The sequence below is a fragment of the Schistocerca americana genome, chromosome 7 (assembly GCF_021461395.2).
Source record: "Schistocerca americana isolate TAMUIC-IGC-003095 chromosome 7, iqSchAmer2.1, whole genome shotgun sequence".
NCBI lineage: Eukaryota > Metazoa > Arthropoda > Insecta > Orthoptera > Acrididae > Schistocerca > Schistocerca americana.
Window position 1 is genome coordinate 226556819 of NC_060125.1, and position 27218 is coordinate 226584036.

At 41.8% G+C, this 27218-nt stretch overlaps 2 protein-coding genes across 2 annotated transcripts in view; one reads left to right on the forward strand and one right to left on the reverse strand.

The window, feature by feature from the left end:
- The window catches only part of LOC124622005, a 96122-nt gene extending 95181 nt beyond the window's left edge, over positions 1 to 941 (reverse strand). The window contains exon 1 of the mRNA XM_047147555.1: positions 471 to 941. Coding sequence (XP_047003511.1) covers positions 471 to 602 — 132 coding nt within the window. The 5' untranslated portion in view covers positions 603 to 941. The remainder of the gene's footprint in view (positions 1 to 470) is intronic.
- Positions 942 to 1061: 120 nt separating this feature from the next.
- LOC124622006 (transmembrane protein 165) lies at positions 1062 to 24530 on the forward strand. Its single transcript, XM_047147557.1, has 6 exons — positions 1062 to 1543; positions 1623 to 1842; positions 2200 to 2375; positions 13379 to 13567; positions 13649 to 13754; positions 23677 to 24530. Exons 1-6 carry the CDS (start codon positions 1436 to 1438, stop codon positions 23748 to 23750), a joined length of 873 nt encoding a protein of 290 aa, XP_047003513.1. The 5' UTR covers positions 1062 to 1435; the 3' UTR covers positions 23751 to 24530.
- Positions 24531 to 27218: the final 2688 nt, after the last annotated feature.

Consider the following 27218-nt stretch of genomic DNA (forward strand, 5'->3'; position numbering starts at 1 on the left):
TCTACATTTCAGTGGCAAACAGTCAACAATATTCTGAGCTGAGGTACGAAATAAACTATACACGATGTTCACAGCGATGGCTACGTCAAAACTCTGGGTCCAATACTGGTGAGCAGTCTTTCTGGCGACTGACTTGCATTCAGACGTCTGAGCTTTGCTTGTAAAGTTTTCCTCAAGCACAAATGACCATTTAAATGCCTATAACGTAAGTTTCATTATGCATAGTTGCAGTCATCCAAATGAACAAATCCACATTGGTGAGCAGGCACTGCACTTCAAATATATTGCAATGCTATGACTACAACACAGTTCGTCTAAAAACATTCCAAATAACAGTAAACGTCATATACTAACGAGTTGAAACGATATGGCAGTTGAAGTTCGTGATCTGTATAACTTGGCTGAAGTAAATAACGAGCATTTAATTGGCTAATTTCTAACATAAGTGTGTATCCTAGAAACACACTTACTTCGTACATATCACGCAGAACTTCATTCCATGTTGCACAAACTTGTTGTGCTCTACTGAGAGAGACTCCGTCCAAATGACTGAATATAATTTCCAGGATATCTCTCTGCATGTACCACAGAGTTTCCTCCATTTCAACAGTGCTTTTCCGTTAATGTCAATATTTCGTACACACTTGCAAATGTTTAACGCCAGACAAGACTTAATAACTAGTTGACAATCTACACTGTGCGCAATTTACATGGATCTTCTTGATGGTCAACAATAACGTTACCCAACACACGAACACAGTGAACACAGTATCCAAACAATCCTTCACCGGTTCGCACAGTTTACTACCAACAAAACCAAACAAAACATAAATTCACTCAGCTGACAGCGCAGTGCTGACAATAGACGAAATAGAAATAAGTGGAAAGATCCAACGGCTCCGATTAAACTCTAAGTATGGAAAAAATGAACTATAATAAACATGTTATCACAATAAGGTACTCGTAACTGAAGTGAACTGTTATCGCATCGCCTCGTGACGTTATCTTTCAGAGTGTTTAGCCTACGGCGCTACATCGCCTAGACGACACTCGAAGTGTTGAACGTATCCCAAATGCCTTGTCGACACTCGACAGTATCGAAGACAGAATTGTGACGGGGCGCCGAAAGTGATCTAAGTTGTACACGCGCAATTAAACATGGGTTTTGTTCACTGGAGGTGATAATGAATGCGTCTGTAAGGCAATAATGAGGTTTATTATTACAAAATACCTACTAACATAGAATAAATGAAAAATACTGAGACAGCTTACACTGTGTGCAACGCTAGCAGACACTTTAGCTTTGAAAGCCAAACATTTGTTTGTGTTTGATGTTTCGTGCCCAAGCAGTATCAAATGATTCGTAATTCCGTACAGCACTAGTGAATTGCAAATCTTCCTTATCGGCCGAAGTAATTATTTAGCGTAAAGAAGCATGACTTCCTCAATCAAAAGAATATTGTGTGTCGTCTTAATCGTCGTGGCATTAACACGTGCAGAAAAAGAACCTGTCGATGTGGAACAACCAATTAGTCCTCAATCAGTAAGTAAATTTATAATGAAGTACTGCTAGTCTTGTCTTTTTATCACTGTTGTGAAACTGATTTTTCCTCCTTTTCCAGAAAGCCCGTGACAATGCTGAAGCTCACACTCAAGGTGGCAGCGAAAAAACTACAAATCTCGGATTCATACACGCATTTATTGCGTCAATATCAGTTATTATTGTCTCCGAATTGGGCGACAAAACATTTTTCATCGCAGCTATCATGGCAATGAGACATCCACGCCTTACTGTATTTCTGGGTGCTATTTCAGCATTAATACTTATGACTATTTTATCAGGTTATTAATTCTTTTCTTTATTTGGATTCATTTTAGTGCAGAGATCTTTCTGTCAATAACTTGGTTTATATCGCTGTGTTCTTTTGCGTTATGGCTTTCCAGTTGGTCGCTCAATACCACTTGTAGCTGTGTTTCAGTACACAGACATGGAATATATTTTGCAAATATAACCCCTCAAATTTTTAATGCTCTCAGTATGGTCACTGCCTCAGATGTGCGTAGATTAAATTTCCACTTACTTTAGAATATAATAGGTCCTTAGCGGCCATAGCTTTGGTACAGCACCTATTACAAATAGATAATTAATAGTGTGCTTTATGAATAGTTAATTAACTTTTTGTTTTGTAAATGTTACAGCTGTTTTTGGTCTTGCTGCAACAATTATCCCCCGTGCCTACACATACTACATTTCAACAGCATTATTTTTGCTGTTTGGGCTCAAGATGCTGAAGGAAGGTTATTACATGTCGCCTAATGAAGGACAGGAAGAGTTTGAGGAAGTGCAGTCCGATATACGAAAAAGAGAAGATGAGGTGAGTCATATTAAATGGGTTGGAAATGAAGATTCTTCTGCTGAAGTTTACAGGGTCTAGTGTAGCAGGGGATACAACCCGTCAGCTTTGGACACTGACGTCACAAGTCGCCAGAGAGCAGTTTACCATTTTCGCTTTTACTGTTATGTTTCAGTTTCGTTTTTTTACTGATTGCTTAATAAAGTGGATCTGTTTATTCTATCTCGTGAGATTTTTTTTTTTTTTTTAAGCCAAAAAACACTTATCAGCTACTGAAGGGAGCTACAACACTAAGAAGAATCGCTTCTCGTTTGGCGACTTGTGACGTCATTGTCCAAAGCCGACGGGTTGTATCCCCTGCTACACTAGTCCCAGTTTACAACTCCCTCCCGCCCCCTCCCCCCGATGGTGCCTGTGAATGTATGATTAAGAACAAGTGTGTTATTACTTTCAACAATAAAAACTAATCACTTATCTTACCCATCCGTCTCCAGCCCAATGATTAAAGGAATAAATAAATATACTCATAATTCAGCTGTTCCACCATCTCCCAGGTGGCCTTTGTAAAGTCTTACCTATTCTTAGATTACATGGGCTTTGACAGTATTACAGATTTTATATCTGTCCTATCTAGTGAGGATTCCAGACCAAATAATAGTAGCCTAAAGTAGTTTAGCAAAATATTTGAATTCTCCTATCGCAAAGGTCTTAAATATTTTCTGAACTATATTGGTGTCAGCTTTCACTGTTATATGAAATTTCTGCATAACATTTTTTTGAATGCTTATTGCAGAGTAGGCTGTAGCAAAGTTCTCAATTATGCTATTCTGATTTGACCAGTTAAGTCACTGTGAACATTATATTTGGAATTATTTTATTTTATTGTTGACATTTGTCGTTTGACCATTCAGCACAACACTATACAACATATAAGACACATTATAGTTATAATTCATACACACACATGTATGTGTGCGACAACTGTTGGTGGCAACAAAATTGGTATACAGTCAGTCACGCATTAGACAGGAACTGAAATTGAGAGTAGCAGAGCAAAAGCAGGAATGCTAAACTCTAGTCTTGTACCAGTGAAAACATGATTGAAACAGACAATCTGTTGCTGAGTATGCTTCTCCTGTAACTATAAAATCTGCTGTAGATCCCTTGAACAAAAAACCCTTGCCTAGTAGTTGGAACAAAGGACAGGTCATACCTGTCTACAGGAAGGGTAACACTGTAGAACATCCTTGACATCTATTTGTTGTAGCGTCTTAGAACATAGGCCTATTATGAGCTAAAACGAATTGAAGTATCTCAGAGTGACCACCTCCATGCCAACCAGTATGAATTCTGAAAACATTGATCATGTGAAACCCCACACACACTTTTCTCCTGACTTACTGGAAGTTGAGGATCTAGGCGGCAGGTAGATGCAGTACTTCTTCATTTCTGAAAAACATTTGTCTTTGTGCTACATCTACGCTTATCAAAAGTATGTCTGAATGGGGTATCAAGTGAAATTTGTGACTGGATCGAGGATTTTTTGGCAGAAAGGATGCAGCAAGTTTTCTTGGATCGAATGTCATCAATAGATAAGGAAATAACTTCAGGTGTTCCCCAGGGAAGCAAGTTGGGACCATTGCTGTTCATATTACGTGTTAATGACCTTGGAAACAGTATTAATTGTAATTCCAGAATTTTTGCAAGCAATGCAGTTATCTATAATGAAGTACTGTTAGAAAGAAGTTGTGCATGTATTTTGTCAGATCTTAATAAGATTTCAAAGTGGTGCAAAGAGTTTCAACTTGCCTTAAGTCTTCATAAATGTAAAATTGTGCACTTCATAAAGTGAAAAAACATAATAGCCTATGATAATACCAGTGAGCCACAGTTGGAATCAGTCGACGCATACAAATACCTGGGTGTAGCAGTTATGATATTATGAAAATAATAGATAGCTACTCTTCCTGTAGTGGGGATATTGAGCCACAGACAGGCACAATAAAAAGAGTGCTAAAGAAGTAAGCTATCAGACAAAAGGTCTTTTTCGGAAGTAAAAACCACACACACACACACACACACACACACACACACACACACACATTGTGCAAACGTAACTCAGGCCACTGAGGCTCGACCTTGCTGGCCAGGCAAGGTGAGGCTCTGTGTGTGTGTGTGTGTGTGTGTGTGTGTGTGTGTGTGTGTGTGTGTGTGTGTGTGTGTGTGTTGGTCTACTTCAGGAAAAGTAAGCTTTTGGACAAAAGGCCTTGTTTAGCGCGCTTTTTGTTATGCCTGTCTGCGACTCAACATTTCCACCATATAGTGAGTAGCAATCTATCCTTTTCGTAATATTGTCAGTATTCCATCCTGGAGTTTCCATTGTTTATGTGTAACAATCTTTAGGTACAAAATTGTTAAGGCTTTCGTGGCCACTTGTTGACAAACTGCCTATTGGCTTCTGTCTCGGATTCTTCGGCCGACGTTCATCTAATGATTTTTCTGACCTTTCGCCAGCACGAGTGGCTGGCATTGTCAAAGCTTCACCCTCCATTGCCGGTGGTGAACTGGAGCCAAGCTCGCGGGCGCAGACTACATGTACCTGGCGCGCCAACGTCCGAGGGCTTCTCCGCGGTCATTTCTGGTGCGGTTCTCCTCTTGCTACCTGCGACGGTCGTTTGCTGCAGTACGGGAAGCCAGGATCCGTTGACCTTAAGGCTTTCCTCTTTCTTGTTGAAACTGTTCGCGTGTTTTTGTATTTCTACAGCTTCTCTGAACAAGCGCGTGTGATAATGCTTCTCTACTGCCAGAACTTCCGTGCCGGCGAATTTTATTACATGGTCGGTCTCATTCAGTGCGTACTCTGCCACGGCCGATTCCCCCACCTGCCCCAACCTGCAATGTCGCTTATGCTCTTTGATCCTGGTGTTGATGGATCGTCCATTCATTCCGACATAAACTTTTCCGCATGTGCATGGTATACGGTATATTCCCGACATTGCAAGTGGGTCTCTTTTCTCCTTGGCTGATCTAGGACACTCTTTGATCTTCCTTGTCAGTTTGAAAATCGTCTTTACGCCATGTTTGCGCAATATACGACCGATTCTGTCCGTCACTCTGGGAATGTATGGCAGAAAGGCGTACCCGACATTTCTTTTTCTGGTTCCTTACTTCGCCGAGTGTTTGGCTCTGTTACACTTCTAATATAATTTGTGGAGTACCCATTGCTCCTCAGGACAGTTTCCAGGTGTTGCATTTCTCGTTTGAGGTGTTGCGGCTCACATATTCGTCCTGCTCTTGTTAAGAGCGTACTAATCATGCCTCTTTTCTGGCTCGGGTGGTGGTTTAACAGTTTGTGCAGGTATCGGTCAGTGTGTGTCGGTTTTTGATACACGCTGTGTCCCAGGGTCTCACAGTCCCTTGTGACCAGCACATCTAGAAATGGCAGTTTCTTGTCCTTTTCTACTTCCATGGTAAATGTTATGTTGGCATGGAGGCTGTTCAAGTGTCTTAGGAAGTCTCTGAGCTGTTCTTCACCATGGCTCCACACCACGAAGTATCATTGACGTACCTGTACCACACCTTAGGTTTGCAAGTCGCCGAGTCCAGTGCGTGTGCTTCGAATTGTTCCATGAAGAAGTTGGCCACCACTGGACTGAGAGGACTACCCATGGCGACGCCTTCCAGCTGTTCGTAGAAATCGCCATTCCACGTGAAATAGCTCGTGGTGAGACATGCATGGAAGAGCTTTCTGATGTCCTGCGGGAAAATGGAACCGATGTGCTCCAGAGCGTCCCTGGGTGCCACTTTCGTAAATAACGAAACAACATCAAAGCTGACCAAGATGTTGTTTGGTGCAAGTTTCAGTTTCTTCAGCTTCTCAATGAAATGTCCTGAGTCCTTAATGTATGTGTCGGTCTTTCCCACGTGTGACTGGAGCAGAGAGGCCAAGTGTTTTGCCACTTTATATGTCGGTGATCCAGGAGCGCTAACGATCGGTCTCAGTGGAACGTTGTTCTTATGGATCTTGGGTAGTCCATAGAGCCGAGGTGGTAGGGCTTCTGTGTTGCGCAGGTTTCTCTGTATGTCTGCCGGCAGAGAAGATGCCTTGATTAATCGATTCGTATTCCATGTGATACGCTGCGTCGGATCTGCGCTTAGTTTTCGGTACGTCGTCGGATCTAATAGGTCTCGGATCTTTTGCTCATACTCTCCGGTCTTCATTACGACGGTCGCATTCCCCTTATCGGCAGGCAGTACCAATATACTCTTGTCGGCGTTGAGATTCTTAATGGCTTGTACCTCTTCTTTCTTTAGGTTGCAAGCTGATGGTTTCGCTCGGCGCAGTATCCTGGCTGTTTCCGTGCGTATTTCCTCTGCTCTTGCACAAGGAAGGGTCCGAATGGCTGCTTCGCTGTTGACAATGATATCCTCCATAGGTATAGTTCTCGGGGTGATAGCGAAATTCCCTCCTTTTTGAAGAACAGACACTTCCGCTTCGGTCAATTGTCGTTCGGTGAGGTTGACCACTGTGTGTGACATGTCGGGAATCGCCTTGTCGGTCTGCTTCCGGCATCTTTCAAACTTTTTCTTCTGTCGCTCGGTGCAGCGCTCGAGTTCGTTCTGCATGCTCCTGTGAGTGATGCTGTCGATCTTGTCCCAGTCGTCTCGATGCATTCTGCTACTTAGTTGATAGAAAACGTCCAGAAGCTCCTGATCCGTTCTTGCCAAGTCTCTCCGTGTTGTATGTATTCGCTCACGAAGAAAAGCTCGTTCCATTCTGTTGTAGATACGATGTGCTTGGGCGGTGGTGAATAGGCGCTTACATCTCAAGAACCTTGGTGCAGCACATTCATCTCGGCACCGTGACAGAAAGGCGAGAGAGGACATCAGTCGCGCTTTCTTCTTCCGTCGTTGGTCAAGGCGTCGGTACAATCTGCAAATCTCCTCCCCGTAGAGGCGTAATACAAAATTGTTAAGGCTTTCGTGGCCTTGACCAACGACGGAAGAAGAAAGTGCGACTGATGCCCTGGGGAATCGTTTCTTCTTTGTACTGACTCCTTGAACAGCCTACAAGCTATCGACCAGTGCTACCCTCACCATCCTTTGGTGGCATCCATCCAGTAGTCCATCTGTGCCCTGGACCAGTCCCGTCATTCAGTTGTTTTTGTGTGGATCTCAGGACACGTGGGCATCCCAGGCAACGAACTTGCAGACAGGCTGGCCAAAAAGGCTGCGTGGAAACCTCTTCTGAAGATGGGCATCTCTTAACCTGTCCTGCTTTCTGACCTACGCCATAGGGTTTTTGGGCCTTGGGAGATGGAATGGCGTAACAGTACACACAACAAACTGCACATCATTAAGGAGACTACAAATGTGTGGAAGTCTTCCATGCAGACCTCTCACAGGGAATCAGTTGTCCTCTGCCGGTTCCGCATTGGCCACGTTTGGGCGGCTCACAGTTACCTCTTGTGCCGTGAAGACTCGCCTCAGTGTCGGTGCGGCACCCTGTTGACAGTGGCCCATATTCTGTTGCACTGCCCCACTTTGACTGCCCTTTGACGAAATCTTGTGTTACTGGACTCATTGCCGCGCAATTTATCTGACAACTCCTCATTGGTTGATTTAGTTCTACGTTTTATTTGTGAGGGTGGGTTTTATCATTTGATCTAAGTTTAAACCCATGTCCTTTGTCTATCTGTGTCCTCCACCCTAGTGCTTTTAGGGTGGAGGTTTTAATGTGTTGCAGAGTGGCTGGCTACTCCTTTTTATTCTCATGGTTGGCCAGCCACTGTAATCTGTGTGCTTGTTTTACTCTCTTCTGTTTCTAGCATCTCTCTGTTGTTTTCTTGTCGTCCTTTGTTCCTTTTAGTGTTTGTTGCCTTTCCTTCGTTCTTGTGATTTTTCCTTTCTTTCCATTTTGTGTTGTGTGTCTCATCTGTTTTATTCTCACACTTGTGGCAGTTTTATTAGGAACAAGGGACCAATGACCTCGTAGTTTGGTCCCTTCTCCTCTCTTTGAAACCAACCAACTTACTACATGATGTGTGCTTTATAGTTCTGTGACCTGTAGTTTACTTTCAGTTTACATACGTTAATGCCTTTGGTTGATAAGTGGGCACACTACTGCAAGACACTGTTTGTAGACAACTTGCTTTTATTTTGCATTGTGTCCTATGTTGATGGCACTTCAGTGTTGATGACAAATCGAGAGGTACACAGAATTATCAACATTATCACAGATGTACAGTACTTTTCGCCTGACTCTGTTTCCACATGCATTGCAGATCAAAATGTTTAATGTTGAGTATTTCAAATATTGTATCCAATCTTGTTGTAGGCTGCTTTTTGATTCTGTTGCATCCACTATCTATAGAGAGCCCAACTTGTACGGTTTTTACTTTGAATTTCTGTTTGTACACTTTCATAAATGACCTTACTTGGTCAGATTTACTATATGATCCCTAGTTATTACTACAAAATGATGTATATTACGCATTTCTATAGCCGTTAATATTGGGACTTCCCCCGAGTCGTGATTTTGTAATGGTGAACTGCTTTTAATGTGAAACTTCCTGGAAGGTTTTAAAACTTGACTGTACCATGACTCGAGCTTGGGACCTAGGCGTTGCCCCCAGGTTAGAGTCCTGGACTAGCACACAGTATTAATGTGCCAGGAAGTTACAAACCAATACACACTCTTCTGCAGAATGAAAATTCATTCTGCTTTTGATATAATTTTATCCATGTAGTTGTTTAGTAGGAGGCTTCAGTGGTAGCACAGTTATCTTTCCCACATGGACCACCTTTCACTGCCTAATGAGACTCTGGCATTGGTAGCTAGTGTTAAACATAGATTTTATACTACTCACGGGAAAGTCGCAATATCAACATCTTCTGCGGTGATGTTGTAATCCTGCAACAGGGCACGTGAACTTTTCTATTGAACCGTTGTATAAATTGATGAGCCACTTCAACTCCAAATAACCTCACCTTAAGATAACTTGCAGCTGCCTCACGGAACTATTGCCACAAGTTGTGCAGCATGAAATGTGGAGTAGTGGTTAGTCTCACTGGCTGCCATTCTGTGATTTGTAAGTTCAGATCTGATCACCAGCAAATATTTGTTACTTAGTATTTACAGTATAAGGAAAAGATAAATTGTTACTCAGCATAAAGTTGCAGATAGGCCCGATAGCCACCATCTACAGCATCTCAGAACAGAATGCAACTGTCACATAGAATGGAAGCCGCAATCTGGAGGGGGCAGGAAAGGGATAGCAGGGTACGGATGAGGGTAGTGAAGAGTGCTGTCTGGTGGGTTGTGCAGGCGCAGCTTCAAAAAGCAGTGGGGTAGCGAGGTAGGTGTGGGAGGGAAGGGGGAATGGGGAGCGAAAATGGGAAGTAGTGAGGAAGGGGAAAGACAGGTAGGTGTGGGAGGGAAGGGGGAATGGGGAGTGAAAATGGGAAGTAGTGAGGAAGGGGAAAGACAGGTAGGTGGATTGGCAGAGGGTGGCACACACAGGCTGGGAGATGAGAAGAGAGAGGAGATGATATGACAGAGGAGGTGCAATCTGTTGGGCAGAGGGTGTGGGGGAACTGTAGATTACAGTAGTTTGAGGCTGGGATAATTTCGGGAGCAGAGAAAGTGTTGTAAGGATAACTTGCTTCTGCACAGTTCTGAAATCCTAGTGATAGATGGGATCAATTGCAAAAAGCTGCTTGGGCTTACAGAGATATGTACATACCATTGATGATCATAAGCGTCACAGGTTGTCAAGGAGAAGATTGAATAACTAATTGTCATGAGCAGACACAAAGCATTCTGAAAGACTTGTGCATTGCAACATCCAAAACAGTCCATCAAGGACAGCTTGATACCATTAACAAAGAACCATGCTCCATACCACTACAGAAAGCACAACTGAGGAAGCTACTATTGAACTGCCAATAGGATCTGGCCTGATATAGGAACAGTGTCAGCAAGTGCTAGCCGTTCTGTGCCAATTTTCTGGTACTTTCAAATCCAGAGTGGAGAAAAGACAAACCACGCTGCCTATAGTAAAACAATGTATCAACACTGGGGGGGATCATCCACCAGTTAGCCATCACTTGTATTGAACAATGCATAATTCAGGAAGAAGTGAGAATATGCTGCAAGATGACATCATTGAACATTCAGAGTGGAATGTCTTCTTCTTGTGAAGAAGGAACATACATGGCACTTCTGTGTTGACTGCCGAGTGCTGAACAGAATCGCAAAAATGAATGGTTACTCATTGCTGCACACTGGTGGCACCATAGACTGCTTGAGGAGCAAGGTATTTCCCAATGATGGGCTTGGAGACGGACCACTGGCAAGTTGGGATTGACGAGGCTGACTGGGAAAAGGCTGCCTTCATAACTTCTGATGGCCTCCATTAGCTCAAAGTTATGCCGCTTGGAATATTTAAAGCTCCAGTTACTTATGCATGTATGATGAGGAACTTGCTTCAACACTTCAAGTTAACGACATGTCTTTGCTATCTGGATGATATTGTCATTTTTTAAAGACATTTGAAGAACATCTAAGCCACCTGACAGCTGTGTTGAAGTGCCTTCAGACTGCAGGACCCTGCCTGAATCTGAAATAGTGCCTCTTCGCCAACCACAAAGTAAAATTCTTGAGGCAGCTAGCAAAGAGGAGTGGAATTGTCACTATCAGAGAAAATGAAAGTAGTCACAGATTTTCCGACTCGTCAACACATTCTTGATGTGTGCAGTATCCTCATAATGCGCTCTCACTGCCACCAATTTATAAAGGACTTCTGTATCAAGGCAAGAACTACTGTTGGGAAGTGCCAAATTTTGCTTGAAAGAGGTGCAAGAAAAATCTTTCTTTGTCCATAAGGATATGCTAGCAGCTTCTCCAGTCCCAGACATGTATGACAAGAATGCTGAGACAGAACTTCATTTTAACAGTAATGGTTGTGAGGTTAGTCTGCAGTTTTAGTGTAAATTCAAGAAAATGATAGCTCTTGCTTCCAGAACACTCTCAAATTTCAAGATGAACTACTCTGCAACTGAGAAAAAGTGCTATGCAATTGTTTGGGCCATCATAAAGTTCTGGCCAGATTTATTTGTCAAACCATTCACAATTGACAAGCTGTTGCTCTCTGTGCTGTCTTACTAGCCTAAAGGATCCATCATTCAGCAAGTGATATGGGTACTGAGGCCTCAAGACTACTATGTCACAGTAGTATACGAAAGTGTATGCAAACATATGACGCCAGCTGCCTTTCAGGAAATTCTTTGGTGGAACACAACACTGTGAATGAAATCTCAGTCGTCTCTACATTAAATCACATTGCTGCTGAGCAGAGGGAAGATCCAGTATTGATAAAAATCATAGAAGCCTTGAAGGGAAATTGACCAGAGAGTAATTCCAATTATTAAACCAAACATTGTATAAGAGGACCTATGATCCAATGGAGTGTAAATGATTGCACATCATCCCAGCTCATCTACTGCCAGCTTTCCTAAAGTATTTCCATGGCACTCCAACATCTGGTCACCTCAGCTTCATGAAGATTCTAGACGGAATCAGATGCAGATCTCTGCCAGTATTTCACACTATGTGAGCCACTGTAAGTAATGCCGGCAGCAGAGCACATGCCAAAATTATCATTGGGGATCTGATACTAACTCCGCCTGCAGCAGGCGTCATTCCACCATATTGGAGTCGACCTCTGGGGGAGGTTCCCGAAGTCTACAAATGGTAATTGATGCTGATTTTCACTGACTACCTCACTCGTTACACTATCACAACAGATGTGCTGATTGCTGAAGCTCTGTAAACTGCAAGGTTTCTTGTAGAAGATGACATTTGGAGCAAGGAGTCACCCATTTAACAATCTCGGACTACAGAAAAGTTATCCATTTGAGATTTTTGTCACAAGATAACAACTGCCTATGACCCACAGAAGAATGACCTCAAAGAATGCTGTAATAAGATATTGGCAGATATGCTCTTAATGTACGTTGATGTCGAACAGAGAGGCTGGGATACAGTACTGACCACAGTGACATTCGCATACAACACAGTGAAGCAGTACACTACAGGTATCACACTATTCTTCCTGCTCCATGGCCATGAGGCCAAAATTACAATGTGTGTACTGTTTTTGTTTCAACTGAGTGACTATGTTAAAAATCTCATCATCAGCAGTGAAGAAGCAAGAGAACTGGCTCGTGTGCTGTGTTTGGACTTTCTGTAAAAGGACTGAAAGGGCTATAATGCTAAGCACCCGTGAGTGGGATACAGCCTAGGAGATTTGTATGGATTTTTAAGCCACTGCAGAAAGTGGGACTACAGAAATTCCTAAAGTGCTACTCTCTTTGTCGCTTGTTGGATGTCACGTACGAAGTTGAGGATTATGACCTTTCATGAAGGAAAGAAAATGCCCAGGAATGTTGTCAGTGTCCCCGTGTGAAGTCCTGATGTGCAGATCAATACTGGATCAAGGATACTGAAGGCCTGCTCAATACACAAGTTTTACTAAGTAACATCACTTCACTTTCACATTTGTTAATCATTGATCTCCCTCATCTTGCCTGCTGTGTTTTTCATGATACTTGGGAATTTGCTAATTGTAGGCTGATTGGCCTCCTTTCCTGTAACCCTTTTGTGTTTGTTAACAAGTAACCCTAAATTCAAAAAAATATATTTGTTACATAACTTATCCATACCTGTGTATGAATCCAGTTAAAGGGAAGAAATTTTTCTATGTGTAGTTGATTGTAATTTCTGTTTAATCTCTCAACAAAGATGAATGATACAACTTCTTATTTGATCTGTTGAATCTGGATGAACCTAAAATTTCACTTCTGCTTGTGTTGTTTACTTGTTTGATGTTTGATGTTTAAATATGTTATGACACACAGTAATGATTATTAAAATCTAATACTGTTAACATTTTTTTGAAAAATCTGGACAGATATAAAAAATTGTTGAATTGATGTTACATGAATCCTTTTGTGTGTTCAAGTATGAGAAAGAAGCTGCTGCATCACTTGTTCAGGATCCTGAATCAGGAGTTATAAGAAAGTCGGCCAAACCAGGCAGAAGTGTTCTGCATTTCATTTCACGGATTTTTCTGCAGTCTTTCACTCTCACATTCGTCGCAGAATGGGGTGATCGTTCCCAGTTGACCACTATCATCCTTGCTGCAAGAGAAGTATGTTCTGATGTTATGTTCTCACGTGTAACTGAGTGATGTAGAATTTTTAAATCTAATTTATAACTTTATTTGTTATAGGATGTAGTTGGTGTAACAATTGGTGGAATTTTTGGTCATGCAATTTGTACAGGATTGGCTGTTCTTGGTGGAAGAATGATTGCACAGAAGATTTCTGTGAGGACAGGTATGAAGTTTCATTAATAATTTGTGTACGTCTGTATAAGTAGGGTTAGTGAGTTTGTAATATTGTGGAAATTTATCCACCCATTTTTTACCACATAATGTAATGAGCCTTGTTATTGGGAAAACATTAATGGTTGAGTTGGGTTGCTGTTAATTTTCAGGAAAGTGGTTGGATAATCACAGTTTTAAACTTTTATACCATTCAAGTTTCACCCAAGAGAGTGGAATGTGCGCATTTGTGTTATTTTAGCTTGTGTGTTGCAAATGAAGTTCCATAACCTGCCGGAAAGTCGTGAGTGAAATACGAATAATGGAGGGAGTGAAGGCAACCACTCGAGCAGTTGAATAATTGATAGGCACATAAATGAGATGGACATTGTTGCTAGGCTTCTTCCTCAAAAGTACACATATGCACGTACGTGGCTACATTGTCCCACTGTTGTAGCCTGACTGGGAAGAGGGTTATGTTGAGTGGAGATGATGAGAGGAACAAGGAGGGAAGGTGAGGCAAACCCAGTGAAGGTGATGGGTGCAGGTGCAACTGGAGACTGAAGCCAGGAGGATTGTCTCTCACATCAATCCATTAATCTTCATGAATGTTGTTCTCCCCACAGCTTCCATCTTTGTTCTGTCTACAATCCTCCACCCCCTACCCTCCCCTCCAAAATATATCTTCACAACAGTATAAACACAAGTTTTCTTAAACAGTATATTATGTACCTCTGTATCAAATGACATGTGTCCATTGTAGTAGATTGGCTATGTCGTCAAAATCGTTATTGGTCTAGAAAACATAGAACTCTGTGGATATTTGTAACCAAGTGCACGTGATTGTGGTAGGATATAACATATGTCCTACCTCGCTGTGCAAAGGTCATCATGCATACAGCTCTCAAATGGTAAAATGTGACATTTCCTGGTCATATTGGACATTACTGTTACAGAATGTAAATATGAGGCTGGCGGGTAGGCCAAACAGTCTATCTTCTAAGTCTATTGTTATTCCTGAGATCATATCTAGATATATCTATGACATGTACTCAAAAATGTATTAAATACTGTGCTTGGACAATTAGTATGTAAAAGTAGAATGTATAAAGCAGATATATGTAGAATATATACTCCTGTTAAGTATCATGATCAACGAATTAAATAATAATGGAAATTTCCGAATGGAGCAATATGTAAAATAAGAAAGACAATCACCTACAGTGGACCAATGGGTGAAGTGCCCCCCCCCCCCCCCCCCACCCCACACACACACGCGCGTAAAAAGAAACAGAATTTGCCATAGCTCTCAAGCTTTCTCTAGCAAAAAATGCACACATTCACACAACCACACAGACACCCAAATGCACACTCTTGCAGCCGTGGAGATTCATACTTCATCATATTAAGTAAGATGAACATAATGCAGAAGCTGTGTCTACTGTCAACCTCATTCTTATACTTCACTTCAGAGTGAAAGGTTCATTTAGGTAAGTTAGATATTCACACGTTGCACAACAACCCCATCAGGTGCTTTAAATGTGTTGGGGTAGCCAGTCATAACTAACCTGCAGGTCCTAAAAAGCTGGTGGTCACAAATTAATGATGACAAAAGTTACCAGGTTTAATTACTTACTGCATTCAATCACTGTTTCATAAATTATTTATTCCATTGGTGAGCACTGCCTTCTGGATGTATCCAGATGGCATCACTAAGAAAACAGCTCATGTTAAAAACATTACTACCAGTTCTTACCATACTTCAGTGTTTAAGTACTTTCAGTGATAATGATATTCATGGTGTGACCAACTTTCAGGGTCAGCAACTGTAACTTGAGACAGGAGAACAAGTACACTGTCCAGTCGCATTAATGTGACCACCTGTCAAAAGCATTGAATAACTATCTTTTATAGGCCAGACCACTGTGAGACATGCAGCAAGAGTGTCAGTGTGGTGCTGGAATCTGACAGGAATGTGGAGCCATGCTGACTCCACTGCCGTTGCTAGCTGCGTTAGGTTTCTTGGCTCAGGATCCATGGCGCACACAACCCAATCGAGATGATCCCACAGATTCTCGATTGGGAGCTTGGTGACCAGGAGAGTATGGCCAACTCATCCCAGTGCTCTTCCAACCACGCATGTACACTGTGAGTTGTGTGACACGTTGAGTAGTTCTGCTGATAGATGCCATTGTGCCAAGCAAAAACAAACTGTATGTAGAGGTGAACATAGTACCCGAGGATAGAAGCATACTTATATTGATCCAATGTGCCTTCCAGAATAACGAGACCGCCCAGGGAATGCCACAAAAACATTCCCCAGATCTTAATGCTCCCTTGATGTTGCAGGTTGTTTGCTTTCAGAAATTTCATGCTGTATGTGCCAACGGCCGTCTGTCTGATGGAGCACAAAATGTGAGTCATCTGAAATGACCACCTGTCACCACTCAGTGGGCATCCAGTTGCAGTATTGGATGCATATTTCAGCCTTTGTTGCCGATTCACAGTATGAACGAGGCACCTGCTGTGTAGACCCACACACAGTGGCATTCACTGAACGATTGTTGAGGATACACTGGTGGTAGCACCTTGGTTCATCTGGTTGGTCAGTTGCTCAACAGTTACATCTATTTGCCCACACACATATCCGTAGGGATCATTCACCCATTATCTACGGCCCGTGGAGTATCACAATTGCCTTGGCACTGGTTTTGGGTAGCGCCATTTTGCCACGCACAGTATACTTTAACCGCAGCAACACGCAAACCGTTTACAATCTTAGCCATTTCAGAAGTGCTTCCACCCTTGGCCCTAATGCCACTGATCATACCCCTGTAGACTTCATATAGATCGCTCTGTTTCCCCATTATGATAATTATGGAACTGTTTTCTGCTACTTCAGATATGCTTTATATACCCTCCACTGCTAGCACTGCCATCTGGTGTCTGTGAGCAGTTATTACACTTTGATGTTGAACACAGGTGGTGGTCACATTAATGTGACTGAGCTGTGTATTTCAGGCACAGATTGTACAAGGCGATGGTTTCAAAACCCATATTTTCAACTGAAAATTAATGCATAAAATGATTTGTATACAATTAATAGAAATGTGAATTGTATTCTAATTAGAAGGTTATTGAAGGGCAATGCAAGGGAAATGAACTTGAAGAGAACATAGCAGAAACGAAAGAGGAAATAAGTGAACATAAAAGGGGAGATATGATACTGTGGAAGAGGAAAGAAAACCCTCACAAAGCTCTGAGAGTCCTAAGTGGAGCAGATGACATTCCCTCAGAATTATTGAGGTCCTTCACAGGGACTGCCCTAAGGAAACTGTTCAAACTTGTCTGAAAGATATGAAATGTCAAAATATTGTCAGACAAGAAGAAGAATATATTATATATTATTTCCAATGCCAAAGAGGCAAGGGAGACCTAGTCCGCATATACACCCTGTGTCATGTCCCCACACACTCCCAATCCTCCTCCACCTCCCAAGAACCAGCTAAAAAGGAGTCCCTCCTTAGTCACCCAGTACCACCACATACTGGAACAACCAAATCATATCCTCACCAGGGCTTTGATTACCTATCAGGATGCCCTGAACTGAGGGACATCTACCTGAGATCCTTCCGACCCCTCCTAAAGTGGTGTTCTGTTGGTCACTCAGCCTCCACACCATCCCAGTCCATTCCTACGCCACTCCCAAACCCAGCCCCTTGTGACAAGGGTCATATCCCTGTGGATGATCCAGGTGCAAGACCTGCCCAATGCCCAATCCACCCATGCAAAACTTCCCATTCCAGTCCTGTCGTAGGCTTAGCCTACCCCATCAGATGCCAGGCTACCTGTGAAAGCAGCCAAGTCATACTAGTTCCGCTGCCAACATTAGCTATACTGATATAACTATAAACCAGCTGTCCAGCAGGATGAATCACCCACTACCAAACTATAACCAAGAGCATGGTAGACCACCCTGTGGCACAACATACAGCTGAACACAACACATTTGATTTCAGTTGCTGCTTCACAACCTTGGCCATCTGGATCCTCCCATCCACCACCAGCTTTTCTGACTTTGCAGATGGGAATATGGGAATTATCCTTATAACATGTTCTACTCTCCCGAAATTATCCCAGCCTTAGCCTACAGTAGTCTTCTGTGTCTGTACCTTCCAAACCCTCTATCCAACAGTTTCACCCCTTTTGTCCTATCTCCTCCTTGTTCATGTCCTCCCACCCTCATTGTGTGCCAATCTCACCCAACAACACATTCGCTCATCTTTCGTGTGCGTGTTTCATTTCTGAAGAAGCGTGTGCGTGTGCATGTTTCTTTTCTGAAGAAGGCTTTGGCCAAAACCTGAAAGGTTCATTGCGCCTGTCAGCAACTCGACATGTCATCTTTATGGTGAGTAACAGTCCTTCATGTTCCTAATATTGTTGATATTGCAACATAGTTTACATTGTTTTTAAACAAAAAATACTAATTTTAGAATTATTAATCCAGGTTAGTACAAATGTAGTTTAAATACTGCTTGTAAGTGTTCACATTTGCATGTAACAGTGTCTTCCTATTCAACTCTGCATTTGCCATTCCTTGAAATGCATTGCCTAACTGCATGCACATCAGGTAGGAATAAATATTGTCCAACAATTCATGCATTACAACTAACTTGGTGCTGATTTTGCCATCTATTAAATTGTACAACTTTGAGAATTTTCTCTTCAATAGTTGTGCATTATTGTTCGTCATGGCTTCTTTCCTCCTTCAGTGGTTCTTCTGTGTTCCAGTAACTTTTTGTTGGAATAGTACACATAAAAAATAATATGCATTGACTTGTTGTTGGATAAATGAATTGTAGTCATTATTATTATTATTATTATTATTTCAATTTTAGTTCTATATCACATACTGAATCCAAAGATTATTTTGGTCCCATCACAGTTGTTAAATCCTACTTTATCTTCAACAATTGGAAAATCAAGGATGGAGTGGAACAATATTATGAAAAGGAAAGTTGCTGCTCAGCATACAATGGAGATGCTGAGTCACAGATAGGTACAATAAAAAGACTGTCACAATATAAGATTTCGGCCATCAAAGGCCTTTGTTGAAAATGCACACACACACACACACACACACACACACACACACACACAAAGACTGTAGCCTCTGGCAGCTGAAGCCACACTGCGAGCAACAGAGCAGTGCATGATGGGAGTGGCAACTGGGTGGGGGTAAGGAGGAAGCTGGGTTGAGGAGGGAGAGGGATAGCAGGGTAGGAGTGGGGAACAGTGAAGTGCTGCTGGGGAATGCCCAAGGATGAGATGGAGAGAGGGTGGGGCAGCTAGCTACAGTCAGGAGGTTAAATGGAGAGCAGGGAAGAGGTGGGGGGGGGGGGGGGGGGGGGTTGTGGAAAAGAAGTAAAAATACTTGGTGCATTGGTGGAATGAGAGCTGTGTAGTGCTGGAATGGGAACAGGCAAGGGACTGGATGGGTGAGAAAAATGACTAACAAAAGCTGAGGCCAGGAGGATTACGGGACCATAGGGAGAGTTCCCACCTGCACAAGTCAGAAAAGTTGGTGTTGGTGGGTAGGGTCCATATGACACAGGCTGTGAAACAGTCATTGAAATGAAAGATGTCGTATTCTGCAGTGTGCTCAGCAACATGGTGGTCCACTAGTTTCTTGGCCATAGTTTGTTAGTGGCCATTCATGTGGACAGACAGCTTGTTGGTTGTCAAGCCCACATAAAATGCAGCATAGTGGTTGCAAATTAGCTTGTAGATTACATGACTGGTTTCACAGGTGATGGGACTGGAGTAGGTGATGGTGGGAGGACGTATGGGACAGGTCTTGCATCTAGGTCTGTTACGGGGATATGAGTCATGAGGTAAGGGATTGGAAGCACAGGTTGTGTAGGGATGGATAAGTATATTGTGCAGGTTCGGTGGATGGAAGGGTATCACTGTGGGAGGTGTGGGTAGGATATTAGGCAGAACATTCGTCATTTCAGGGCCTGACAATAGGTAGTCGAAACCCTGGCAGAGAATGTAATTCAGTTGCTCCAATCGTGGTTGTTACTGAGTTACGAAGGGAATGCTCCTTCGTGGCCAAGGCTTTGGAAGGTTGTGGCAGACTGGAAAGATAAGGCATGGGAGATTTGTTTTTGTACAAGATTGGGAGGATAATCATGGCCTGCGAAGGCCTCAATGATACCTTTGGTATATATCGAGAGGGACGGCTCATCACTGCAGATATGACCACAGATGGCTAGACTGTATGGAAGAGACTTCTTGGCCTGGAACAGGTGGCAGCTGTCGAAGTGGTGGTTAGCAGGTTTGATATGGACAGAGGTATTGATGTAGCCATCTTAGAGGTGGAGGTCAACATATAGTAAGGTGGTTTGTTGGGTTGAGTAGGACTATGTGAGACAAATGGGGGAGAAGCTGTTGAGGTTCTGGAGGAATGTGGATAGGGTGTCTTCACCCTCAGTCCAGATCGCAAAGATGTCATTGGTGAATCTGAGCCAGGTGAGGGGGTTTAGGATTCTGGGTGTTCAGGAAGAATTCCCTTAGATGGCCCATGAAGAGGCTGGCATAGGATGATGCCATGTGGGTGACCATAGCCACACCCTGGATTTGTTTGTAGGTAATACCTTCAAAGGAGAAGTAATTGTGGGTGAGGATATAATTGGTCATGGCGACTAGGAATGATGTTGTTGGTTTGGAATCCATTGGGTGTTGGGAAAGGTAGTGTTCAACAGCTGCAAGGCCATGGGCATTGTGAATTGTAGTGTAAAGGGAGGTGGCATCAGGAGTGACAAGCAGGGCACATTGTGGTAAAGGGTCAGGAACTATGATATTTGGTGGAGGAAATGGTTGGTATCTATTACATATGAGGGTAGGTTCCCTGTAATAGGCTGAAGGTGTTTGTCTGTGTGAGCAGAGATTCTATCAGTGGGGGCACAGAAACAGGCCACAATGGGGCATTCTGGGTGGTTGGATTTATGGACTTTAGGAAGCGTGTTGAAGGTATGAGTGCTAGGAGTGGTAGGGGTGAGCAGAGAGATGGACTCCGGGGATAGGCTCTGGGACCAACCTAAGGATTTCAGGAGAGACTGGAGATCCTGCTGAATTTCTGGAATGGGGTCACTGGCAAGGTTTGTAGATGGGTGCATCTGACAGCTGGCAGAGTCCTACCAGGTAATCCTTGCAGTTCAAAACAACAGTGGTGGAGCCGCTTTGTTTGCAGGTAAGATCATAAGGTCAGGATCAGTTTTTAGATGGAGGATTGCAGTTCTTTCTGCAGATGTAAGGTTGGTTTGCATGTTGAGGGATTTGGGGAGTCATGGTGAGGTAAGGTTCGAGATTAAGAAATTCTGGAACGTTGACGGGGTGATTTGGGGGCAGTGGGAGTGGATCACGGTTGGATGGAGAAGTGAACTGAGTCAGGCAGGATTCAACATTGGTCTGTGGTTGAGTCTGATTGGTAGGGTTGGTGGTGAAAATGTGTTTCCTCTGTAGGGATTGGGAGAAGGAGAGAAGGTCTTTAACAAGTCGTGCATGATTGAATTTGGAAGTGGGGCAAAAGGTGAGACTTGGGCTAAGGCTTCTGGAGGAAAGGTTAATGTGTTTCTGGTCTGTTAAGGTTCTGGATTCTGTGCGGTGGTGGGAGGGAGTTTTGAAGAGTGGGTAAATGTAGTAGGTCTGCGAGACAGGGTTTGTCAGCTATGAGGGGATGTGGTGGAGGTTTGGAGGTTGTTGCTGGGGTGGTGGAAAGTGGTACTTCAAAGCGGGATTAGGAAGTGAGCGGGGTGGAGAGTTTTTTGAGGTGGTGTTGTGAATTTACGCTAGTTCCTGGAGGGCAAGAGTTGCATTGTGTGTTATGGGTTCCAGGAATTTGGGATTGCGTAGCAGGGGAGTTTTGTGGATGGAGAGAAGGTATTGCAAGGGAAGTAGACCATTCACTTCCCTACAGCAGTCTTCACATGCTCATTCCCATGCATTGCAACATTATGCCCAGATATTTAAATCATTGTGTGTGTCAAGCAGGATATACTAATGCCTTGTCTGAATATTATAGGTTTGTTTTTCCTACTCATCTGCATTAACTTATGTTTTTCTACATTTAAATCTAGCTGTCATTCATCAAACCAATTAGAAGTTTTGTCTATGTCATCTTGTATCTTCCTGCAGACACTCAATGACGATACCTTCCCATGCACCAGAGCATCATCAACAAACAGCTGCAAATTGCTGCTTGCCCATCTGTTATATCATTTATGTATATAGAGTTTAAGAACAGTCCTGCCACACTTCTCTAGAGCACTCGTGATGATAACCTTGTGTCTGACGTATATTTGCTCTCGCAAGTCTCTCTTGTCACAACAAGGGGAGGTGCAATGCACTACAAAGGTTATCTACAATTTGTACATAATGGTGTCTGAAGTTATAAGAGTTAAAAGATAGGAAAGGGAAGTAGTGGCTGAGAAGAGAGTGAGATGGGGTGATATCCCTATCTCCGTTGTTCACTCTGTACAATGAACAGGCAGTAAAGGAAATCATTCAGAATTTGAGAAACATCATCGTACAACATTTTACCTTCATATTTCTCTTTTAGTACCACCTGGCTATACAGTATAAATTACAAGGGAAGAAATGGTCACTTAGGTTCACTTGGCACTGCAGAGTGTATACAGGTGGAATGAGTATCTTGTTCAAGCATTCGTCCATAGGATAACTGTTAATGAAATGGGTGCCACAGTTGCTCGCATTTGACTGTCAGTAGTAGGGTCGAGTTATTTCCCTTCAGTATGTGCACATGCTAATGTGTAATCCATATGAATTATATGGTGCCACATCATTGTTCATGTTACCTAACTTCATTCCCAACCTGAAGCCAAGGAACAATTCAAAGCAGTGGCTTTTCCTCTTTGAGTGTGAAATAGAGAAAATAAAAAATTTGCTGGTTAAAGTGTATTGAATGACTGTGTCCTATAACTGAAAAAATTAAAAGTAAGAGGTTTGGAGAGTAAAGAAATTAATTTATGTAGAAAGCAAAATTATTTCCTGTACACTGAGCATTATATTTATTGGAAAGTCATGGATCTATGTATCATTTCATTTTACTTTGTTTGTAAAGTATTCAAGACTCACTGATGAAAAATCCACCCATTCTCCAATTAGTGGGAGTATTTTTTGTTCAGGTAATTCTGTCATGTCAAATGGGTTATAACTGGTGGGAAGCAGATTTATTGAATACAGAGGCTGCCAGTGAAGTTTGCTGCTTTCAATGTCATGTGGGACCCAGTCAGTGATGCCTACAGTCAACACTAATAATATTCTGCTCTCCCATTGGATGTAATATGATAGGAGTTTCGTGTGTTGTATTAGATTTCTGTCATGATATTCTGGACAGAACTTGAACAAGTCTAGGTTGGTCGTCGAGAATGGAGCACACCGCTTCAGTATCTGATTAGGCAAAGAAAGAGGGGGGCTGGGGTGCATGCAGTCGCACACTTTCTGATTCGTTTTTCTTCTTTAGGAGATTGAATTATGTGCAGAGATCATCTGTGTGCAAGCATCTGACAAATTGTGGAATTAATTGAGTTACAAACTGAGACAATTATTTTTATTTTCACATTTACACCATGAACACACAGCCTTGCCTTCCTGATATATCCACTCATTTCAAGGAAGTCAGCAAACAGCAGTTGCTCACATACAACAAAGAATACTCAATCCGTGTGCCTCCTGTATGGGTCAACTCTGATGATATACATGAATGTTAATGTATCAAAGAATGCACAGTGCTGTTGAACATTTTGTTGAAAGTTCAGGAATGAGTATTTTGTCATTTGAGGACTGTGTGTCATATCTGTTACATAATTTGCAGATTTCATGTGAATGTATTAATGATTTTTCTGTTACAGTTACCCTACTCGGTGGAGTTGTGTTCCTGTTCTTTGGAATCCTGTCGTTATTTTTCGACCCAAATGCGCAGTGAGAGCCAAAAATGATTAAATCACCAAGTACCAAGTGAGGGTGGAGGAACTGAGGGCTCATGTTGAAGAATGTGTGTGTGTGTTTGTGTGTGTGTGTGTGTGTGTGTGTGTGTGTGTGTGTGTGTGTGTAAGTGTAAGAATAAGAGTATGCAGTATTAGCTGAGAAATCATTTTTTCAAAGAGGTCCGTGTTTCTATGTGATATTATATCTGTTACAAAATATTGGTGGAGAAACTATTTTTTTCTTTCTTTTTTTAAGTTTTGATAACTAAGGCTATTTTTATAAATACCATGTATGGAAAGCTTAAGACGTAGCACACTATTTGTGCTAGTTATCCGATATCCCAGAAATGGCAGTGCAGAGTCAGACCGTGAACAAATACATTATTTCTTAGAATGAGACCTTTTCTAAGTTTTTCTCATGTGGTTTTGTCAGATAATGTTTTTAAATCATTGTCACACCATTTCATAATCATACAATTACTTCACTATATATGTGTATTTATTTTAGTAGTTTAGAGTATCATGTACAAAATCATTTTTAAAATGAAAGTAAATGTTTTATGTGATATTCACACAGTCTTAGTGTTAATAGAATCTGAACAAATAAGTATTTATTTATTTGTTGCCCTTCAGGAGGTGTGTTTTATGTTCCTCTGTGTTGAAGATTAATAAACATTGTATAAGAAAGTTTACTTATCATTACATATCTGGAAATGTATCTTGTATTTTTGATGAAATTAGCATTTATTTTTGGCCAATATAGAATCTACTTTTTTGAATGATCAGGCATGTAAATGAAAAGAATTCTAATCCCCTCCTTCCATCCTGCTTACTAATGTTACAACTTGCTGTTGGCAATTGCTTCATTAACTACTACTCTTTTATCAATCTCTTTTTAGTTAACAAATAGACCCGATATTCTAAAAGTGGCAAATGTGAAAGTAATTCTACTTATGCAGTTTTGAAGTAAACTGTGAAACTGATGAGTAGCGTATGTAAATTTCTGCATAAGAAGACATTCAAAATACTTCAAATAGAATTATTTTTCTACAGTTATCTTCACATTTGCTTCTATGTATAGGAATCTACCAGACAAGAGACACCAGTGAAACTAAATTTTTTGCGTGATTACATTAAAGTTGTCTAAATGATGCTATACTTCACACACAATAGGCATGGTGCGTAACACTTTGCCGCACGTCATGTACATATGTATTCGCTTGGCACTGGCAGTGCTAATTCGGATTACTTCGCTTGACGGCGGCCGTTCTTGACATTAGTTCTCGTAAGTTCACAACCCTGTTCCCCTACTTTCATACGTAAATAAATACAAAATTTGTTTGTTTCATATATTTGTTTATTTTCATTGTCTTTGGCACTTAGTATTTCTCTTTCATTTGATATGCAGCAAAACAGTCTCCAAGATGTAACGCAACTCCGCAAGACTTGCACATTAAGTTTGTTGTTCTCCTTTTTTTGTTTTTGGAACATACATGGCAGTTCCTTTGTTTTCGTTTATTTGTTTCGGAAATATGTATTAGCTGGTGTTGTTTTATGTGACCGGAAAGTCTGTCAGCCAGATCATGATGAGAGGTGCGCCACGGAGTGGCAACCCCCAAGTTTTGCTCAGAAGCAGGTACATGGTCTTTTATCAACAAATCAGACACTTTCAATAAAAAATCGTGAAATTGGAGACACTTGTGGACCATGTACGGAACGCATTAAATAATGCGCAGTTACAGAGGTACATGCAGACCTTTTTGACCATTTTATAGTTTTTCTGTACGTAGGGTAATAACTCAAATATTGGTCTGCCCGATGCACTCTTTTCATGTATTTGTTGTAGTCTAATACACTTTCAGGTTTTTTTATTGTGTAATTGGCTTTTCTATATTTTCTTTGAGTGTCAGTCAAAGTGGCATTATGTATTGTAGAGATCATTTGTATCATTTCAGTTTTCGAAACTCTCCATACCTATGCAAGGACTTCACTTTTCCGTTGATGACAAGCTTCAAACACATTGACTCTTGCGCACTTTAATTTTTCCGGAAGTCCTCTATTTTGCCGTATCGTTCCACAAACTCGAATTTTCTCTTCAAGTAACTTCTCTGCAAATTCTACACTGTTATAATAATTATCCATGTAGAGGTGGTGTCACTTGCCGTAAGAAAGTGTCAGTAGTTCCATCACTGTTTTTGCTAAAGTCTTTCCAGCGCCGGAATATATCTTGAATGAGGTAATGTATCCTGTACTTGAATCACAGAGGATCCGAAATAGTATGCCATAGTTTGTAATTTTCGACGGATTGTAAACTTTAAAATTTAACCGTCCACACCACGGTATCACCCCTTCATCAACTGAGATGTTTTGACTTGGATTAAAGATTTCTTTAAACTTTTTGGAAAAATAATCAATTATGAATTGCAGTTTGAAAAGCCGGTCGGCATTATCTGGTTTATTGTTGTTGTCGGAAAAATGTAAACATTCACCTGCAGGAAGTAAAGCGATTTTGAACTATTAATGATAAAATATTTAATCTTGATACACTCTATGTATATATAAATTAAAGTCCCCAGCTACTATTTGTGTCTGTTTGTGCTAATCTCCAGAACTACTGTAGGGATTTTGATTCGTGAGAGTTTGTTGCCACAGGAGGCAGACACAAGGCCAGCCCGAGTTACTGTTATCAGGAGACCAGGTAAGCATCCACTGACTTCCTAAATGAGCTGCACTGCAGGATGTATTAGATACTGGGCTGTTAAGAACAGATATTTTGATGTGAAGTTAATGTTTAAGAGATATGGAGGACAATAATGGAAAAGGTCACACACAAAATGTAGCCCAGCTAGCGCTGAAGTCTTGTGGCCTCACAATGGCTGCAGCTCATGCCAGACCCCGTTGCATTTGGGTGGACCACACTATGCTGGTGGTATAGTTGGGCAGCTGGCAAGTGGCAATAGTTCTTTCTGAAATGACCCTGCAAGTGGACAGACAAGGTGATATGGTAGCTCACAGCTCTCATCATTGCCGTGAGATGTCACTCCAAACGCCAATTAAATATGGAACAGTAAAATTTGTGCCTCCTGAGAGCTTTTCTGGCATGTGCTAATGAAATTGTTTAAGATGGGTGAAACTGATGATATTCAATTACCTAATGTTGTTCTTCAAATTTCAGTCATAACTCTATGTAGTGGCTCCTAAACAAAATTACCACTATGCCAGAGAAATCATTTGTCTGTACATACTTAGTGCCAACCATGGGAATCTGGGGCAGGTTGCTAATTTTCTATAAAACTAACGTTACGCCATTGCTGTTCTGCCTTCGTTCCTTCCTGCTGTGGTTCTGCAAGTATGTTTAGTTCAAGAATGGTGGCACTGCGGTCACTTCCTACTTGTAGACTCATTCCCTTGTGCTAAAGCATGCAGGAGCATAAAGCCATCATGTAGCATTCAAGTTGAGTGTACAA

Bases quoted from the DNA above. Each gene is read 5' to 3' on its own strand.
- LOC124622006 (XM_047147557.1), top strand. From the start codon at position 1,436: ATGACTTCCTCAATCAAAAGAATATTGTGTGTCGTCTTAATCGTCGTG. The intron at 1,544-1,622 runs GTAAGTAAATTT...CTCCTTTTCCAG, and splicing joins AACCAATTAGTCCTCAATCA to AAAGCCCGTGACAATGCTGA. The intron at 2,376-13,378 runs GTGAGTCATATT...TGTGTGTTCAAG, and splicing joins TACGAAAAAGAGAAGATGAG to TATGAGAAAGAAGCTGCTGC.